Genomic DNA, 18,763 nt, shown 5'->3' on the forward strand with positions numbered 1-18,763 from the left:
ATCGTCACCACACCGTCGTGCCGACGGAACTCTTCCCCAACACTTTTCTAGATCGGAGTCCGGGGATCGTCATCGAGCTGAACGTGTGCTAGAACTCGGAGGTGCCGTAGTTTCGGTGCTTGATCGGTCGGGCCGTGAAGACGTACGACTACATCAACCGCGTTGTGCTAACGCTTCCGCTTCCGGTCTACGAGGGTACGTAGACAACACTCTCCCCTCTCGTTGCTATGCATCACCATGATCTTGCGTGTGCGTAGGAATTTTTTTTGAAATTACTATGTTCCCCAACAAACATGCCCTGCAAAAACAAGTTAGACGTCCTCTACTTTGTTGTTGCAAATTTTATGTGGCTGCTACGAGATGAGCAGGAACCGTTCTTACCTATGCATCAAAACTACAACGATAGTTCGTCAAGTTAGTGATGTTTTAACCTTCTCAAGGAGCGGGCGTAGCCATACTCGGTTCAACTAAAGTTGGAGAAACTAACACCCGCCAGCCACCTATGTGCAAAGCACGTCAGTGGAACCAGTCTCGCGTAAGCGTACGCGTAATGTCGGTCCAGGCCGCTTCATCCAACAATACCATCGAACCAAAGTATGACTTGTATCGCCCATAACTCACTTGTGTTCTACTCGTGCATATAACATCTACGCATAAAACCTGGCTCGGATGCCACTGTTGGGGAACGTAGTAATTTCAAAAATTTCCTACGCACACACAGGATCATGGTGATGCATAGCAACGAGAGGGGAGAATGTTGTCCATGTACCCTCGTAGACCGAATGCAGAAGCGTTAGCACAACGCGTTTGATATAGTCGTACGTCTTCATGATCCGATCGATCCAAGTACCGAACGTACGACACCTGTGAGTTCTGCACACGTTCAGCTCGATGACGTCCTGCGAACTCCGATCTAGCAGAGCTTCATGGGAGAGTTCCATCAGCACGACGGCGTGGTGAAGGTTATGATGTTTCTACCGACGCAGGGCTTCACCTAACCACCGCTACGATATGACCGAGGTGGAATATGGTGGAGGGGAGCACCGCACACGACTGGAATAGATCAATAAATCAACTTGTGTGCCTTGGGGTGCCCCCTGCCCTCGTATATAAAGGAGCAAGGGAGGAGGAGGCCGGCCCTAGGAGGGGCGCGCCAAGGGAGCAGGATTCCTACTCCTAGTAGGAGTAGGTTTCCTCCTTCCCTAGTCCAACTAGAAGAAGGGGGGAAAGGAGGGGAGTGGAGAAGGAAGGGAGAGGGGGCCGCGCCCCAAACCCCTTGTCCAATTTAGACTGGGCTTGGGAGGGGCGCGTGCCACCTCCTGGCTGCTGCCTCTCCTTCCCACTAAGGCCCATTAAGGTCCAATACTTCTTTCCCGTATTCCCGTAACTCCCCGGTACTCCGAAAAATACCCGAATCACTCGGAACCTTTCCGATGTCCGAATATAGTCGTCCAATATATCGATCTTTACATATCGACCATTTCGAGACTCCTCGTCATGTCTCTGATCTCATACGGGACTCCGAACTACCTTCAGTACATCAAATCACATAAACTCATAATACCGATCGTCACCAAACGTTAAGCGTGCGGACCCTACGGGTTCGAGAACTATGTAGACATGACCGAGACACGTCTCCGGTCAATAACCAATAGCGGAACCTTGATGCTCATATTGGCTCCCACATATTCTACGAAGATCTTTATCAGTCAAACCACATAACAACATACGTTGTTCCCTTTGTCATTGGTATGTTACTTGCCTGAGATTCGATCGCCAGTATCTCAATACCTAGTTCAATCTCATTACTGGCAAGTCTCTTTACTCGTTCCGTAATACATCATCCCGTAACTAACTCATTAGTTACAATGCTTGCAAGGCTTATAGTGATGTGCATTACCGTGTGGGCCCAGAGATACCTCTCCGACAATCGTAGTGACAAATCCTAATCTCAAAATACGCCAACTCAACAAGTACCTTTGGAGACACCTGTAGAGCACCTTTATAATCACCCAGTTATGTTGTGACATTTGGTAGCACACAAAGTGTTCCTCCGGTAAACGGGAGTTGCATAATCTCATAGTCATAGGAACATGTATAAGTCATGAAGAAAGCAATAGCAACATACTAAACGATCAAGTGCTAAGCTAACGGAATGGGTCAAGTCAATCACATCATTATCCTAATGATGTGATCCCGTTAATCAAATGACAACTCTTGTCTATGGCTAGGAAACATAACCATCTTTGATCAACGAGCTAGTCAAGTAGAGGCATACTAGTGACACTTTGTTTGTCTATGTATTCACACATGTACTAAGTTTTCGGTTAATACAATTCTAGCATGAATAATAAACATTTATCATGATATAAGGAAATATAAATAACAACTTTATTATTGCCTCTAGGGCATATTTCCTTCAGGTGGCCCACACGGAGCCCTACCAAGTCTTGCATTACAAGCTTAAGAAGACCGCGCTTCGCCTCATGGAGTGGAGCAAGTCCCTCTTGTCCAAGGCTAAGGTCCAGCTCCATGCGGCCCTTTTGGCGATTCTACGCCTCGACACTGCCCAAGAAGAGAGGCTCCTTTCTCCTGAGGAGCGTGACCTTCGCTCTAGGCTCAAGAGGAGGGTCATTAGTCTTGCGGTGTTGGACAGGGCTACGAAAAGCCAATGCGCCAGAATCGCAAATCTGAAGGACGGCGATGCCAACACCAAATTCTTCCACCGCCGCATCAACGCTAGAAGACGGAAAAACCACATCCATCGGATCAAGCACGGGCAGGGCTGGGTTACCGACCACAAGGAAAAAGAGGAGATCATCCAGGAGCACTATTCCGAGGTCATGGGTAGAGGAAATACGAGTACCATGGATTTTAACTGGGAGGATCTTGGCACCGAGCACCGTACCTTGCAAGGCATCGACGATCCAATCACCGAGGATGAGGTACTCCAGGCCATCAAGGAGTTGCCCGGTGATAAAGCGCCTGGCCCGGACGGCTTCACGGACATCTTCTTCAAGAAGTGTTGGGATGTCATAAAGGATGATGTCACGAGGGTCATCCAATGCTTTGATTCCTTAAACACCTCAAATCTGCAATGGCTTAACTCCGCCAATGTCGTTCTTTTGCCTAAGAAGGATGGGGCGGAAGGTATCTCCGACTACAGGCCCATTAGCCTCATCCACGCCGTTGCCAAGATCATGGCCAAGATCCTTTCTTTGAGGTTTGCTCCCCATATGGGCGACCTCATATCCAACGCTCAAAGTGCATTCATAAAACGAAGAAGCATCCATGACAACTTCATGTACGTTCGGAGTTTTGCTAGACGCTTCCACAAGAGCAAGACCCCCGCCCTCCTATTCAAGCTTGACATAAAGAAGGCTTTTGACTCGGTCAAGTGGGAATACATCCTTGATCTCCTTCAATGCTTGGGGTTCCCTACCAAGTTTAGGGATTGCATTGCCGCTCTTTTATCCTCATCATCTTCGTGGATCCTCCTCGATGGGATTCCAGGCTCTCCCATCAAGCATGGTCGCGGCTTTCGTCAAGGGGACCCCATCTCGCCACTTTTGTCTGCCCTCGCAATCAACCCTCTTCACCAAATCCTAGATTTGGCAACCCGGAAAGGATTGCTCCGCAAGATACGTGGCCGTGGGGCTATGGTGAGGACATCGCTTTACGCGGATGACGGGCTGTTTTTGTGGCTCCTATCAAGACGGATATCGACAACCTTGCCTCCATCTTGGAGGGCTTTGGCGAGGTGACGGGCCTATGCACCAACTTCCAAAAAAGCTCGGTCGTGCCGATACGTTGCAATCACCTTAACCTCGAGCACATTCTTGAAGGTGTTCTGACAGCTCGATCCTGCTTCCCCATGAAACACTTGGGACTACCGCTCTCGGTGTGGCAACTCAAGAAGGTGGACTTTCAATATCTTGCGGACAAGGCTGCCGGAAAACTAGTGACTTGGGAGGGGGAAAATATCACTACAATCGGGCGCACGGCCCTAGTCAAGTCGGTCATCTCCTCCCAAGTGGTGTACTCCATCACGCCTCTTATCGTACCACTGAGCTCCCTAAATAGTGTGAACAAGATAGAGAGGGCCTTCCTTTGGTCTGGATCAGATAAGACTACTGGTACCAAGTGCAAGGTGAATTGGGAGACAGTGTGCCGGCCAAAGGAGTATGGTGGTCTTGGCGTGCTGAACACTGACAAATTTGCGCGTGCTTTGCGCCTGCGGTCGCTTTGGTATGAATGGAAGGAACCTCAAAAACTTTTGATGGGGCTTGGCAACCCTTGCACCAAGGATGACCGGGAATTTTTCTATGCCTCCACTACTATCACCGTCGGCAATGGCGCCCGAACTCCATTTTTGGGAATCCCCTTGGCTTCTGGGGCGCAAACCAATGGACATCGCACCGCTCATCTTCGAGGCCTCGAGGAGAAAAAATTGGAAGGTGCGTGAGGCCCTAAACGAGAGCGCATGGATTCTGTCAATCAACAACAACACTGTCGTTTCCGGTGACCACATCCGGGAATTCTTCACACTTTGGATGCTCATTAATGACTTCCACCTCGACGACCACCTTGAAGATGATATTGTCTGGAAGCACGCGAATGATGGATTCTACTCGGCATCCACCACATATAAAGCTCAGTTCCTTGGCATGTCGCTTTCCCCTATGGATCAAATGGTCTGAAAAGTTTGGGCACCACCAAAAGTAAATTTTTTCGCTTGGTTGGCTATCCAGAATAGGATTTGAACTGTCGATCGGTTGGCGAAACGTGGTTGGCCAAATTGTGGCATGTGCCAACTTTGCAAAAGAGAACAAGAATCGGGCGCGCATCTTCTTTTCAAGTGTCGCTACACGCTCAGGCTATGGATGTTAGTCATTGAGAAGCTTGGACTTGCTCACATGGACACAACCAATTAGCATCTTGCGGACTCCGTCAACGAGTGGTGGGACAAGCGAACCAACAATCAAAACCTCAATAGACATGCTATGGCCTCTCTTACCATGCTCGGTCTCTTGGACAATATGGAATGAACCAAATGCTAGGGTGTTCCGCTACAAATGTGTGTCACCACCCATTCTCTTTCACACCATTTTAAAGGAGAGAAGCTTTGGATCACCGCGGGCGCTAAGAAATTGGGGCATATTATGTTGCGTGAGTAGTTGTCATGCCGTGTGTGGGTTTCTTGTAACACTCTAAACTCTATTCTCTCCTTATTTAATTGATGAGGCAAATCTTTTGCCTCCGTTTCAAAAAAAAAAACTATCCAGCAAACCATGGCATCGACTGTGATGATTAAAGAGATAGTGCTAGGCGCCAAAAAAATTACAATGTCTCTTAATTTTCTCTACCTACAGAAACCTTCAGCTCTAGCTATTTTTCCTTTCTTGCTCGTCACATGAAAGATCTGGAAATTACATGAAAAATTGCCTTATTGCTCTGTCAACACCTGGGCATATTTGGAGGCGGTGGCATGATCTTGGCATTTGGTCCCTTGCCGTTCTTCACAATGAACACCGTCTCCATCCCCCACACCATGTGGCGCTCGAAATGACAGTGCATGAACCATACGCCTGCCAACCAAACCAAGACACAACAAGGTATAAGATGTACGTACGTACATTTGAATCATACCCTGTATACAAAAGCCTTTATAGATAGTCTCAAGTGGATCAGGAAGAAAGGTTTGAGCACTCACCAGGGTTTTCTGCACGGAGGCGGATTGCGACCCATCCGTTCTTGGGCACGGAGACGGTGTTCTGGTACGGCGGGTCGACCAGGTTGTACTTGGCCGGGTCCGTGCGCTTGTCGAAGTTGCCAGTCCCTCTCCCCACCACGTAGAAGCTGAACCCGTGCAGGTGCATGGGATGGCTGTCGCCGCCGAGGATGGTCGTGCCCTGCAGCACCACCTCCAGGACGGCGCCGTACTCCAGGACCTTCACCCTCGTGCCTCTCGCGGTCAGCGCGAGCTCCGGGGGCAGGTCGTCGGCCGTGAAGTTGAAGGGCGACGGCGGGTTGTCGGGGAAGTCGGTCCTGGCCACGCCGCCGACGGCGGAGCGGTAGTAGGCCCCGAGCACGTCGCTCCGCGGCATCTCGAAGCTCACGTTGTTGAGGCTCGACGCGAAGCGGTTGCCGTGGGGCCCCTTGCACGCCTCGCCGGGCGCGCACGCGATCTCGTTCACCTCCACCGTGACGAGCATGTGCTCGTCGACGCGCCGGGGCACGTCGGCCGTGTGCCCCTTGCTGGCCAGCGACCTGAGCCGCGCCGTGAACGCGGCCGCCGCGGAGCTGTCGTTGATGGCGGGAAGGCTGGGGAGACCATGCGCCGCATCGCCCGGCGCCGCGGGAGCGTCGACGTACTCCAGGACGGCGGTGGCCGTGCTGCTGTCGACGGTGGCCTGCGGGTTGGTCGCCAGCGGCCTCGACGCCATGTAGAAGTGCCGGGCGTTTGAGCGGCCACGGCGGGCCTTGAGCAGCGCGGTCACCGTTTGGCCGGCGTCGATGAATACGTGGTCGGCGCTGAACGGCTTGGTGTAGGAAGCGTCGGAGCCGACCACGGTGAGGCGGTGCCCGGCGACGGCGAAGAAGAATCCGTTGGTGAGGGCCGCGTTGATGATCCGGATCATGTAGGTCTTGCCGTGCTTGACTGGCAGCCTAAAGGTGCCGTCGCCGGAGCAAGCGAACAGGTCACCCGGCTGACCGTTGATGGTGTTCGCGTCTGAAGGCTGGAAGTCGCTGCCGGTGGAGATGGCGTCGGCGAGCACTTGCCCGATGTCGTCGTTCCACCATTCCCCTGCGATGGAGATAAACATGTCCACATACCATCAGTGGAAACCACTACCACGCATTGCAGAAGCAGGCGCACAGAGCTAGCTATACGTACCGAGGATGATGGGTATCTCTCTGTGCGGTTTGCTGAATGGGTAGGTCGTGCCGCGCCGGGGGCGTATGACGATGGCGCCATGCACGGTGTCGCGATCCATGGCGGTGTGCGCGTGCCACCACAGCGTGCCTTCCTCCTCGGAGAAGATGATCCGGTAGCTGAAGTTGCCGCCGGGCTGGATCGGGCACTGCGTTATGTACTCCGGCCCGTCCCACCACGGACTTCGCGGCTGGTTCACCCCGTGCCTACAGCGTCAACAAGAGTAGGAGTTCATCTATGCCGCCGATCGGAAGAAACAAAACAAAGACAAAAATACAGCAAGAATCATTTCGCGCAGTAGTATTAGAAATTGTACCAGTGGAGGGTGATGTTCTTATGGCCCTGGTTGAAGACGTTGACAACGACGACGTCGCCCTTCCTCGCGTAGATGGTCGGGCCGGGGAACTCGCCGTTGACGGTGAGGATGGTCTTTTCACGGCAGAGCCTCGTGTAGTTGCTCTCCTTTATCTACAGCCAAATGTCATGCATACATGCAGGAAAAACTACGATTCAGCAAAGGTTTTTCAATCAATTAAGATGAGGAAAAAATTATCTGAGAAACCTGCAGCTGATGCTAAATAAAATTGTAATGACGGCGAACCAATCGATAGACTTACCACGAAATCGTAGTGACGTTGACCATGACGTCTACTCAGTCCGTCGTCTTCCTATGAAATTGGTCAGTTCCCGTCAGGCCCAGTAAAATTTTTGTGCCCTCCATACATAAGGGAATCTTGGTACGGAGGCAGGTAGAAAGAACTTACGAAGAGACTATAGGGGCGGCGGGCACTCGACGACGGCGATCCTTGAGCTGCGACGATGAACGCTGCAACCACCACGCCGACTGACCAAATCGCCGGCGCCTTGGTGACGCCCATCGCCGGTGACCGAACAGAGCCGAAAGGCAGAACGGCTTGACAAGTTTGAAATCTAATCTACGCGCAGCTTTGGTCCTTGCGCATCCGTGTGGGTGTGGCAGGTTTGAAGCATGTGCGAATTCCTCGGCCCTTTGCTACTTATAGAAAGGAGTTAAACGCCAGTGGTGAACGCGAAGAGGAGTGATTCCAATTCTTCTTCTTCTTTTTTGGTAAGTCTATGCACTGTTCTTTCGCCAGCACCCTATTTTTCAAGCTTTTGGATGGAATTAATTGCATGGAAACAGTAAGTGGATCCAGCTGGAAGACGCGCACAGGTTTGTTTGTGGTAGTATTAATTATCGGGAGATCACATTTGATCTCGGGTGTTTTCCTTTTCTTCTTTGTAAGCCCATTAATTCGACAATAATATTTGGTATCTTTCTAATAAAATTGTATTTGTGTGTATCCAAGGATAAAAGGGAGGCTTGCTCTTCTTCTTCTTTTTTCTTTTTTTTTCTTGAAGAGTGTACAATGCATTCATATTTTTTGAACAAACGGACTGATATTATTGTTACTACGGGGAAGTAGCAAATTTTGATTGATTAATCCATAAATAAATCGTACGCATGGCATTAACAATATGAATCTCATACCACAATCTAAGCATGTGAACACGTACTAAGCACAGAACTGAAACAGCAAATAAGGGATGAACAAACCATATCTTCCTGTAGGCTAGGACAAGGTGGCAGCGGTTTCCTAGGAGCCTTCTTCTTGGTAGCATCATCAACCCCATAACGTTGGTGTCAAGGAAGTAATCGAAGCAGAGGACAAATACGAAAGCGAACAACGAGTAGTGAGGAGGTGCTTCCCAAAAAACTTATCGTCCTTCTCTCGGTGCAGGATCCCAAGGTGCTCAACAAATGCATGGCTTTTATGGGCTCAGGTGGCCTGAGTTAATCTAAATCAAGAGGAGGTGGACTCTATTTCATGGGCCTGGGAGGTGAATAGAGATTTCTTGGCAAGGTCGGCATACAATGCAAAGTTCACGGGACGAGAGGTTACGCCCACGACGGCGTTTATGTGGAAGTCTAGGGCCCCGATACGATGCAAATTCTTTGCATGGCTCGCGCTTCAATACCGGTGATGGACCTCGGACAGGCTTGCCCGACGTGGGCTGGACCACCAGCAAACTTGCCCTTTTTGTGCTCAACATGAGGAGACCATCGACCACATCCTTATGGATTGTGTCTTTGCGAGGGAGGTTTGGTGTATCGTCTGCTTAGCAATGGGCAAGCCAGTTTGGGTGCCACAGCCGGGATCAAGCTTAGCGGAGTGGTGCACCACCATATGTGGAAATGGCTTATGTGTGAAGGATGATCAGGCGATCTTCCTTCTCGTAGTGTGGGAGTTATGGAAGCATGGGAGTGCGATTGTGCTCGACAGTGCCTCTCCCTCAATGCATATTTACCATAGTTTTTCTTGTAATGGCGTAGTTGGTCCTCAGGGGAGAAGGAGAGACATACATGGAACAGAGCTGGAATCCTCAAGGGAGAAGTGAAGCCTCTCTTTAGAGTGCTAGTGAGGTGGGAAAACGAGAGGAGTTAGCATAATTTTTCTTGTAATGGCGTAGTTGGTCCTCATGTAACTTGTAACATGTACTAGCCAACGTGGAGGGGTTCTTTCCTCATTCTCTGCTTCAATATATAGTACGCACATTCATGCATATTTGAGAAAAAAAAGGATCACAAAGGACAGGGTTTCGAAAGCCTGTTCTCCCAAACGGTCTTGCATATGGTCGACGGGGTAAGATTGCCAGACGCAACAACACTGTGTGGAACAACAATGGCAGGTAAGCTTGTGTGCAAGGATAGTGTGTCGGCTAGGGTCGACGTCCATCTGACGAACGAAAAGACCATGCGAAACAACCAACGAGAGTAAAGCTCGAATGGGACCGGTCAGGCCACAGTTGAGCAGGTATCCAAGAAATCTTCGTCATCTTTATGGGTATAACCAATGGCCACTAGTTTAGCCTTGTACTTTTCAACTGGGCCCTCGGTTCTTTATTTGTTTACATGTACTACTTTCAAAAAGAAGAAAAAATAAATATGCAAATTTTCTCCCTATGAAATATATTCGCAAATTAAGTGAATGTTCACAATTTTTATAAATATTACCAAAATTATAAAATGTCCGCGAATAAAAAATATTCCTGGAATTTCAGAAAAAATAACGGATTTAAGAGATTTTTTTCATAAATTTTAAGAAAGCTCTTTGCGTTTTTAAATATGATTTTTGAAAATGATGCAACTTCAAACAAAGTTCGAAAAATTACTTTTTTTCTAAATCTGTAGAAAATCTCGAAATTAAGTACATACAAAATTATAAAATCCTCTCATGTTTTTATAAATATTAAAGAGTTAAAAGGTTCACGAATTTGGAAAACATTTCTTGAATTTCAAAAAAATACTCATGAACCCTAGAAAATGTTTATGATATTAAAATATTCATAAAATAAAAAATAAAAATAAACGGGAAAGGTGAAAAGAATAAGGTAAAAGCTTATCGTCATCCGGCAGATCGTAGTTGCCACGTCGGTCACCTTCGTTGCATGACACGTGTCTTGCATGCCGTTCTTTATTGAACGCGCTTCCGAAACAAAGACTATGTTTCAGAAACATATGTAGTGTTGCAATGACTTAACGGGTCTAGTTTCGCAACAAAACCTCTATTGCGGAAATTTTCTGCAACAAGACCTCAGTTGCAGAAAAAGTTGCAACAAAACCGTAGTTGTAATTTTTTTTTGCAACAAAACGAACCGTTGCAAAAAATTCTGCAACAAGACCTATGTTGCAGAAATAATTCTGCAATAAGATATGTCTTGCAGTACTGGAGACGTGCTCAACTCACTTGATGCGGCAAATCCGACAGCCCGCGAGCCGGCTGATATTTTAAAGATATCAGCCGGCGGACGCGTAGCATTCCCCAAAGAATAAAGAGTTAAATACGTTGAAGGTGCCTCAACTTGTCTTGCGCGATCAGTTTAGTGCCTAAAGTTGTAAAATACATGAACCTGGTGCTTGAACTTGTCCAGCTATGCAAATACAGTGCCTTCATTCGTATCCAGACGTACGTTCAGCCTGTGTGGCGTGCCCACGTGCCAGTGGCCCACGCAGACGTGATAATTTTTTTACAAAACCCCCTCATATTTTATTTAATCACATATGAAAGCCCCACAAATATACAGATTGTGTTGCACGCACAGGCTATACTGTGGTTAGTATATATAGACTAGGTCAAACTTTATATATTGTGTTGCAATGCAAAATGTAATTTTGAAGCACCGGCACATTGTGCTCTTTTTTTCGAAAGTCAAATAAACGGATTTCTACAGCTAAAAAACTCCGGACATTTTTTGTACATGCACACATAGAAGTGCAATATATCCATGTGATTTTTTTATCAAAATCTGTATTTGTTTGTGAGAGATACCAAAAAGGTAAAATAAATGCAAAAATCAGCTTTTTGCCTGATTTGTTTTCTTTTTTTTGCAGCGTATATAATATAACAAAATTTCAAAAAAAAACTTGAAAGTCACTTAGAGCAGATGCATACATTTTTTGTGAATTTTTTTAAATTTTTATGAAACTTTGAACTGCTAGTTTTAAAAAAATAAGAAAAAACATGCTCAGTGGCCACCGTGCTCCAAAATTCTGCTTTGGTTGCGATGTACCTCTTAAAAAATTCAAGTTCTTTTTTTAATTTTCATATTTTTACCATTTTAAAAGAAAATTATATGAACAAAATCCAACTGCCATAAAATTCAAGAAAGTGTTAGTGCATTTGAAAAATGTCAACATGTTTTTGGAAAATGTTTCACATGTATTATAAAATTATAACGCATTTTTGAAAAATGTTTGTCATGCGTTAAAAAAGTTTACAACATGTATTTTTAAAGGAGTTCAACGTGTGTGAAAAAGTTATTGTGTAAATTATCCTTACGTTTATACAAACATAGTTGACATTTTTTATTCTTAAATTTAGACAATAATTCCTAATATAGGTTAAAATATTTAAATCCACATAAATTAAGTCCATGTCTCCCTCTTTGAAGTATAATAATAAAAATGAAAAAATATTTAAAATATAAAATAATAGCATTGTGACGCCATTGTGACGCCCCCGATTCAATCGTACACTAATTATACACGCAAACGTGTACAATCAAGATCAGAGACTCACGGGAAGATATCACAACACAACTCTACAAATAAAATAAGTCATACAAGCATCATGTTACAAGCCAAGGGCCTCGAGGGCTCGAATACAAGAGCTCGATCATAGACGAGTCAGCGGAAGCAACAATATCTGAGTACAGACATAAGTTAAACAAGTTGCCTTAAGAAGGCTAGCACCAACTGGGATACAGATCGAAAGAGGCGCAGGCCTCCTGCCTGGGATCCTCCTAAACTACTCCTGGTCGTCGTCAGTGGGCTGCACGTAGTAGTAGGCACCTCCCGAGTAGTAGTAGTCGTCATCGATAGTGGCGTCTGGCTCCTGGACTCCATCGTCTGGACGCAACAATCGGGTATATGAAGGGGGAAAAGGGGGAGCAAAGCAATCGTGAGTACTCATCCAAAGTACTCGCAAGCAAGGAGCTACACTACATATATATGCATTGGTATCAAATGGAATAAGGTATCATATGTGACTGAACTGCAGAATGCCCGGAATAAGAGAGGGAATAGCTAGTCTGTCGAAGACTATGCTTCTGGCCACTCCATCTTGTAGCATGTAGAAGAGAGTAGATGGTAAGTTCACCAGTTAGCATCGAATAGCATAATCCTAACCGAATGATCTCTCCTCGTCGCCCTGTGAGAGAGCGACCACGGTTGTATCCTGGCACTTGGAAGGTGCGTTTTATTAAGTATCCGGTTCTAGTTGTCATAAGGTCAAGGTACAACTCCAAGTCGTCCTGTACCGAAGATCATGGCTATTCGAATAGATTAACTTCCTGCAGGGGCACCACATAACCCAAACACGCCTCGATCATTTGGTCGGGCACACTTTTCTGGGTCATGCCGGCCTTGAAGATCACATGTCGCAGCCTACCTAGGCACAACCAAAGAGGTCAACACGCCGGTCCTAAAATCCTATGGCGCAGGGGTCTGGGTCCATCGCTCTTTGCACACTGCAACGTTGCGACACGGCCGGAAGCAGACCTAAGCTTCAGGCGTTCCAGTCCATCGGGCGCGCGCCGCTCAGCGATGACGTCACGAGGCTTCCGGCCTTGATACCACGACATCGAGTGCCCATAACTATCCGTAGCGCGTGGTTAGTGCGTATAGGCCAGCAGCCAGACTCAGATCAAATACAAGATCTCGTTAAGCGTGTTAATTTGGGAATAACGCGGATCACCGACCAATCACCGACCAGGGCCAGGCCCACCTCTCTCCTAGGTGGTCTCAACCTGCCATGTCGCTTCGCCACAAAGATCCACACAGAGGGCCGTCGGGAAAGTATGTCCTTCCAGCCCCCAATTCGTGAATCAACCGCGGGTACTCCTCGAGCCAACCCGACTTTAGTCATCACATGTACCATGTATAAAGTATATAGTATATACCCGTGATCACCTCCCGAGTGATCACGGCCCGATAGTATAGCATGGCAGACGGACAAGAATGTAGGGCCACTGATGATAAACTAGCATCCTATACTAAGCATTAGGATTGCAGGTAAAGGTAACAACCGTAGTAGCAAGGAGAGGCTATGCATCAGGATAGGATTAACGGAAAGCAGTAACATGCTACACTACTCTAATGCAAGCAGTAGAGAGAAGAATAGGCGATATCTGGTGATCAAAGGGGGGGCTTGCCTGGTTGCTCTGGCAAGAGAGAGGGGTCGTCAACACCGTAGTCGTACTGGGTAGCAGCGGCGTCGGTCTCGGTGTCTAGCGAGAGAAGAGGGGGAAGAAACAATAAATATAATGCAAACAAATGCATGATGATGCATGACATGACAAAGCGTGATGCTAGGTGTGCCCTAACGCGGTACGAGGTGGTACTGGTGAAGGGGGAGAACATCCGGGAAAGTATCCCCGGTGTTTCGCGTTTTCGGACAGATGAACCGGAGGGGGAAAGTTGCGTGTTTGCTATGCTAGGGATGCGTGATAGATGAACGGGCTGCGTATCCGAATTCGTCTCGTCGTTCTGAGCAACTTTCATATACAAAGTTTTTCCATCCGAGTTACGGATTATTTTATATGATTTTTCAAAATTTTATTCATTTTCTGAAATTATTACTAATTCAAAATTAATAGACAAAATTCTATGGGTACCTAGCCCTGTGTACACAGAATGTGGGCCAGGGGGACCCAGTTGACCAGTCAACGTTTGACTGGTCAACAGGGGTGGGACCCTCCTGTCATTGACTGTTTTAGTTAGTTAGGGTTTAGGTTAATTAGTTAGGCTTAATTAGTTGTTTTAGTTTAATTAATCAAAATTAATTAAGTTAATTAATTAATTATTTTTATTTTTATTTTAATTACGTTCTGGGGCGGGCCCCACTGGTCATAGGCCCAAGGGCCAAAGCGGGCTAATGGGTGTGGTCATGCGAGCGCTAGCGGGCATCAGCGCCTGGAGCGAACCCGAACAAGCGCTCGCAGGGAGCGAGGGGGGGGGCAGGTTGGCGCGCCGGCATGGAGCAGCGGCAGGGCCGCCGCAGGGCGGAAGCAGGGCGACGGCGGGTGGAGCCGGGCGATGACAGGTAGCGTCAGCAGCAGGGGGGGCAGTGTAGTGGCGGGAGCCACGGCGGCAGGTCGGGACGCGGCGAGCGCGTTCCGGCGCGGCCCGACGGAGGTGGAGGTGGCCTGGGCGAGGCCAGGGAAGGCGGCGCGGGTGCGAGGCGCGCGAGGGGCCATGGGTGCGGCGACAGCGGGCGCCGGTGCGCGGTCGGTCGAGCGAGCAGTCGAGAACCGGGACGAGGCCCTTGCGTGAGGGGGGAGGCGCGGCCGTGCGTGGCCGTGGCAAGTGCACGCCCGGGCACTGCAGCGGCGAGTAGAAGGTGAGGCAGGCGCGCTGTGGCCGGGACGGGCGACAGGGATGGGGAGAGCGAGGGAGGTGCTCACTGCGGGGCCGTAGGGCACTAGCAGTGGGCTCGGGGAGGTCCGGTGGGGCGGCACCGGCGACGGAGAGGACGGCGGCGTCCGACGCGGGGTCGAGGGCGCGGTGTAGGAACTGCAGCCTCCGCACGGGGCGAGGAGGAGGACGGGGACGAGTCGGCAATGGCGGCGTCGGCGGAGAGGACGGCGAGGCGTCCAACGAGGAGTGGTCAAGGCGGTGCGGTGGGTCGATCCGGGCGGCGGGGTCGTCGTTTCCCCCGATCCAGATCGGGGGGCGAGGGAGAGGGAGTGGGGGCGAGTGGGAGTAGTGGGGAGGGTGAGGTTAGGGTTCGGTTCGATGGGGGGGGTCGGGGGACCTAGTAGGGCGCCAGGGTGGGTCGGCCTAGTGGGCCTGATTGGCCTAGAGGCCAGCTGGGCCGTGGCCCAGAGGGGGGGGTTCTCCTCTTATTTTACTTTCTGTTTCTGTTTTGTATTTTCTTTTATTTATTTTTTCCTTTCTGTTTTATTTTACTTTTAATTTCTTTAGTTTTGTAAGATATAACAATAGCTCCTAAATTAATGTCTCTGAATAACCCACGGCCTTACAAAGTTTGGTAACTACATAAACTAGTTTAACATTTGTTTATTAATTTAAAAGCATTCAAATAATTGTTTTGCTACTATTTTATTTAGTTAAGTGCATTTAACTTTTTATAAAGACTTGGTTTATCCACCAATATTACTCATGAATTATTTGGCACAAACCGAACATTTTTGTTTTATTTTTTGAAAACTTTTGTTGTATGCCATATTTGGAATTTGAATTTTGAATCGGTTTTTGAACTAACGAGGGATTAGCAACAGTAACAGAGGTGATGTGGCATCATTAGCAGAGTTCTTCTGTAGCCTAATTATCCGGGCGTCACAATTCTCCTCCACTACAAGAAATCTCGTCCCGAGATTTAGGAGCGGAAGTAAGGGGGAAGAGATTAGGTTACGAGATTCTAACGGATCTTCTCGGTTGTGGTTGATCTTCTTGAAGAAGTTAATCCCTTTTGTTGATGTCTTCAATTCTTTATTCCAATGCATCATGATGAAGCTGTCGTCCTTTCTTCGAGGGTTCCATCGTACTTACGAAAAAGGATAATGGGTATCTTCGGAAGAACGGACCTTACAAGGTTGACTATCTAGCAGATAACTCAGGGAATGTGGTAGAAAGTAACTCTCGAATAGATACTTAAGAAAGTATCGAGAGTAAAGTAAGAAGGTACCCTAAGAAGTTTCAAACAGATAGGCAATCGTTCGAGGTCTGAAACAACATGCGAAAGGGGTCCAAAGCAACGAGATTGAATATTGCGTCTGTTACCAGACTAGATCACTAGGATGGTGGCCCGTGAATTACATACGAGGCCACGCGCGAGGAATAACTTTGGGAATAGGGGTTGTACAGGAGAGTCAGGTTTCGATCCTGTGGAACTGTGGGTTATGGGCTCACCATGTGGTTTTTTTTAATAGGAGGAGTGACATCTTGCACGGTCATGGTAGCAAGGCATGTCAGAGAGTACCATGTCAGTTATGTCGGCAACAACGTTGGTTCCAAGGGCGAGGGACGAAGAGAACCATTTTCCTGCTCGTTGCAATGAGGCGGACCAATAGGCAAAGTTCTCGTCCATCGGTGGTTACCGGAATTTGAAAGTGCGTTATATCGACTAGAGGGGGGGTGAATAGGCGATTTTTATGAAAGTCTTCAAAACTTGGGAGTTATGAAGACAAACAGTGAAGATTATGCCTATTACTATGCAGCGGAAGTTGGATTACACTAGTCCAGCCATGGTCATGTATTCAATAGAGTGAAAGCACAGTGACAAACAGCTTCAGTGTAATAAGGATCAGGTAGGAAGAAGTTATGAAGCCAAACAGATCATACATTACGTTGTGAAGACAAAAGATAAGCAAGCATGCAATGGCTTCACAATGAATAACAGTAAGTAAAGGAAGTGAAGATGAAACCAGTGACTCGTTGAAGACAATGATGTTGGACCAGTTCCAGTTGCTGTGACAACTGTACGTCTGGTTGGAGCGGCTAAGTATTTAAACCTTAGGACACACAGTCCCGGACACCCAGTCCTGAACACGCAGCTCAGGACACCCAGTCCTCACCGTATCTCCTTGAGCTAAGGTCACACAGACCTCGCCCAATCACTCTGGTAAGTCTTCAAGGTAGACTCCCAAACCTTCACAGACTTCGTTCACGGCAATCCACATTCTCTTGGATGCTCAGAACGCGACGCCTAACCGTCTGGAGGATGCACAGTCCTCAAGTGTAATAAGTCTTCAGATCACTCAGACACGAAGACTTAAGTGATGCCCAATTTACTCTGGCACTGGGTGGTTAGGGCTTTTCTCCTCGCTAGGAATTTTCTCTCAAAGGCTTCGAGGTGGGTTGCTCTCAAACGACAAAAGCCGTGCACTGAAATCTGAGCAGCCAACCGTTTATGGTTGTGGGGGTGGGCTATTTATAGCCACTTGGCAACCCGACCTGATTTGTCCGAAATGACCCTGGGTCACTAAGGAACTGACACGTGTCTCAACGGTCAGATTTCGAACTCTCATGGCAACTTTACTTGGGCTACAAGTAAAGCTGACTTGTCGGCTTTGGACAAGATTTGCTCTCATTGTCTTCACTCGAAGACATAGGTTTTTGATTTAGGCATCACTTCAGTCATTCTGACTGGTTCTCCTGGACCCCACTTAACAGTACGGTGGTTCCTATGACTCAACAAGAATAAAAAGAACTACGAAGGATCTAAGTCTTCGAGTTCCATAGGCTTCATAACGTGTCTTTTGTTGTCATAGTCTTCAATGTGAATATCTTCATATACCACCTTTGTCTTCAATGTCTTCATACATTTTTAGGGGTCATCTCTGGTAGTAAAACCGAATCAATGAGGGACTTCTACCTGTGTTTTCCTGCAATTCTCACAAACACATTAGTCCCTCAACTAGGTTTGTCGTCAATACTCCAAAACCAACTAGGGGTGGCACTAGATGCACTTACAATCTCCCCCTTTTTGGTGATTGATGACAAACTAGTTGAAGTTTTCAAAGGGGAATATAAAGTGTGAAGTCTGTAAAGGAATTGTCTTCATAAGTTGCAAGAGCTCCCCCTGAAGATGTGCATATAAGTTAATTTGCTTTTGGAATGCAAATGCACATGGCAGGTTGTACTTGTGGAGATCAGCTTCAGCTTATGATGACAATCCACTATGCATGTGAAAGTATATGATGATAATGACATGCATAATGGAAAATGGACGTCTGCAGAATGAGATGAGTGCGGAATTTATTGTCGCACATGCGGAATTTATCTTCGCAAAAGGAGTGGTAAAACAAGTAGCAGACGACCATCGGGTTTTAGTGTTTACAACTCAAAAGAACCAAATGAAGCAAAACAAGAGTTGCAAACACGAAGCAAGTATAACAAAACAAGGCACCCGCCCATATTGACCCGCTTGAAGACTATAAACATCATATGCTTCTCCCCCTTTTGTCAGGAATGACTAAAAAGGTTTGAAGACATAGAGTTTTCTACGCGTTCCCTGGCGCAGCAGGGTCGGTGGAGTTGTTTGGCGGTGCTGAGCTGTGAGGTGCTGAGGCAGGTGGTGGTGATGTAGCATCATCATCTTCATCAATGATCCTCGCAGTGACGGTGGCAGCAGATGAGGAATACTCAGAGTCTTCAAGGGACGGTGTGTTGCGCATCACAGCCCTCCTAGGAGGTGTGGTGTCAAATTTGAAGCGCTCTGTGAAGCCATCCTCTTCAAGTTCAGCTTCAGTGCAGATCATTGAGAGGCCTTTCCAAGTGCGGCG

The 18,763-nt window shown here is 47.7% G+C and overlaps 1 protein-coding gene across 1 annotated transcript; it reads right to left on the reverse strand.

The window, feature by feature from the left end:
* Positions 1 to 5,288: 5,288 nt before the first annotated feature.
* Positions 5,289 to 7,911, reverse strand: LOC125523934 (putative laccase-9). The gene is made up of 6 exons (XM_048689006.1): positions 7,702 to 7,911; positions 7,555 to 7,605; positions 7,254 to 7,405; positions 6,899 to 7,143; positions 5,714 to 6,808; positions 5,289 to 5,588 (listed from the first exon to the last, which is right to left on the reverse strand). The coding sequence occupies exons 1-6, from the start codon at positions 7,813 to 7,815 to the stop codon at positions 5,458 to 5,460; spliced, it is 1,788 nt and encodes a 595-aa protein (XP_048544963.1). The 5' UTR covers positions 7,816 to 7,911; the 3' UTR covers positions 5,289 to 5,457.
* Positions 7,912 to 18,763: the final 10,852 nt, after the last annotated feature.

This window comes from Triticum urartu, chromosome 7, assembly GCF_003073215.2.
Source record: "Triticum urartu cultivar G1812 chromosome 7, Tu2.1, whole genome shotgun sequence".
NCBI classification, from domain to species: domain Eukaryota; kingdom Viridiplantae; phylum Streptophyta; class Magnoliopsida; order Poales; family Poaceae; genus Triticum; species Triticum urartu.

What these genes read in the sequence shown, in the direction of transcription:
- LOC125523934 (XM_048689006.1), bottom strand. Translation starts at nt 7,815, where the DNA reads ATGGGCGTCACCAAGGCGCCGGCGATTTGGTCAGTCGGCGTGGTGGTT. An exon ending in AACGTCACTACGATTTCGTG is followed by an intron (nt 7,406 to 7,554) that starts GTAAGTCTATCG and finishes ATTTGGCTGTAG; the next exon opens with ATAAAGGAGAGCAACTACAC. An exon ending in AAGAACATCACCCTCCACTG is followed by an intron (nt 7,144 to 7,253) that starts GTACAATTTCTA and finishes TTGACGCTGTAG; the next exon opens with GCACGGGGTGAACCAGCCGC.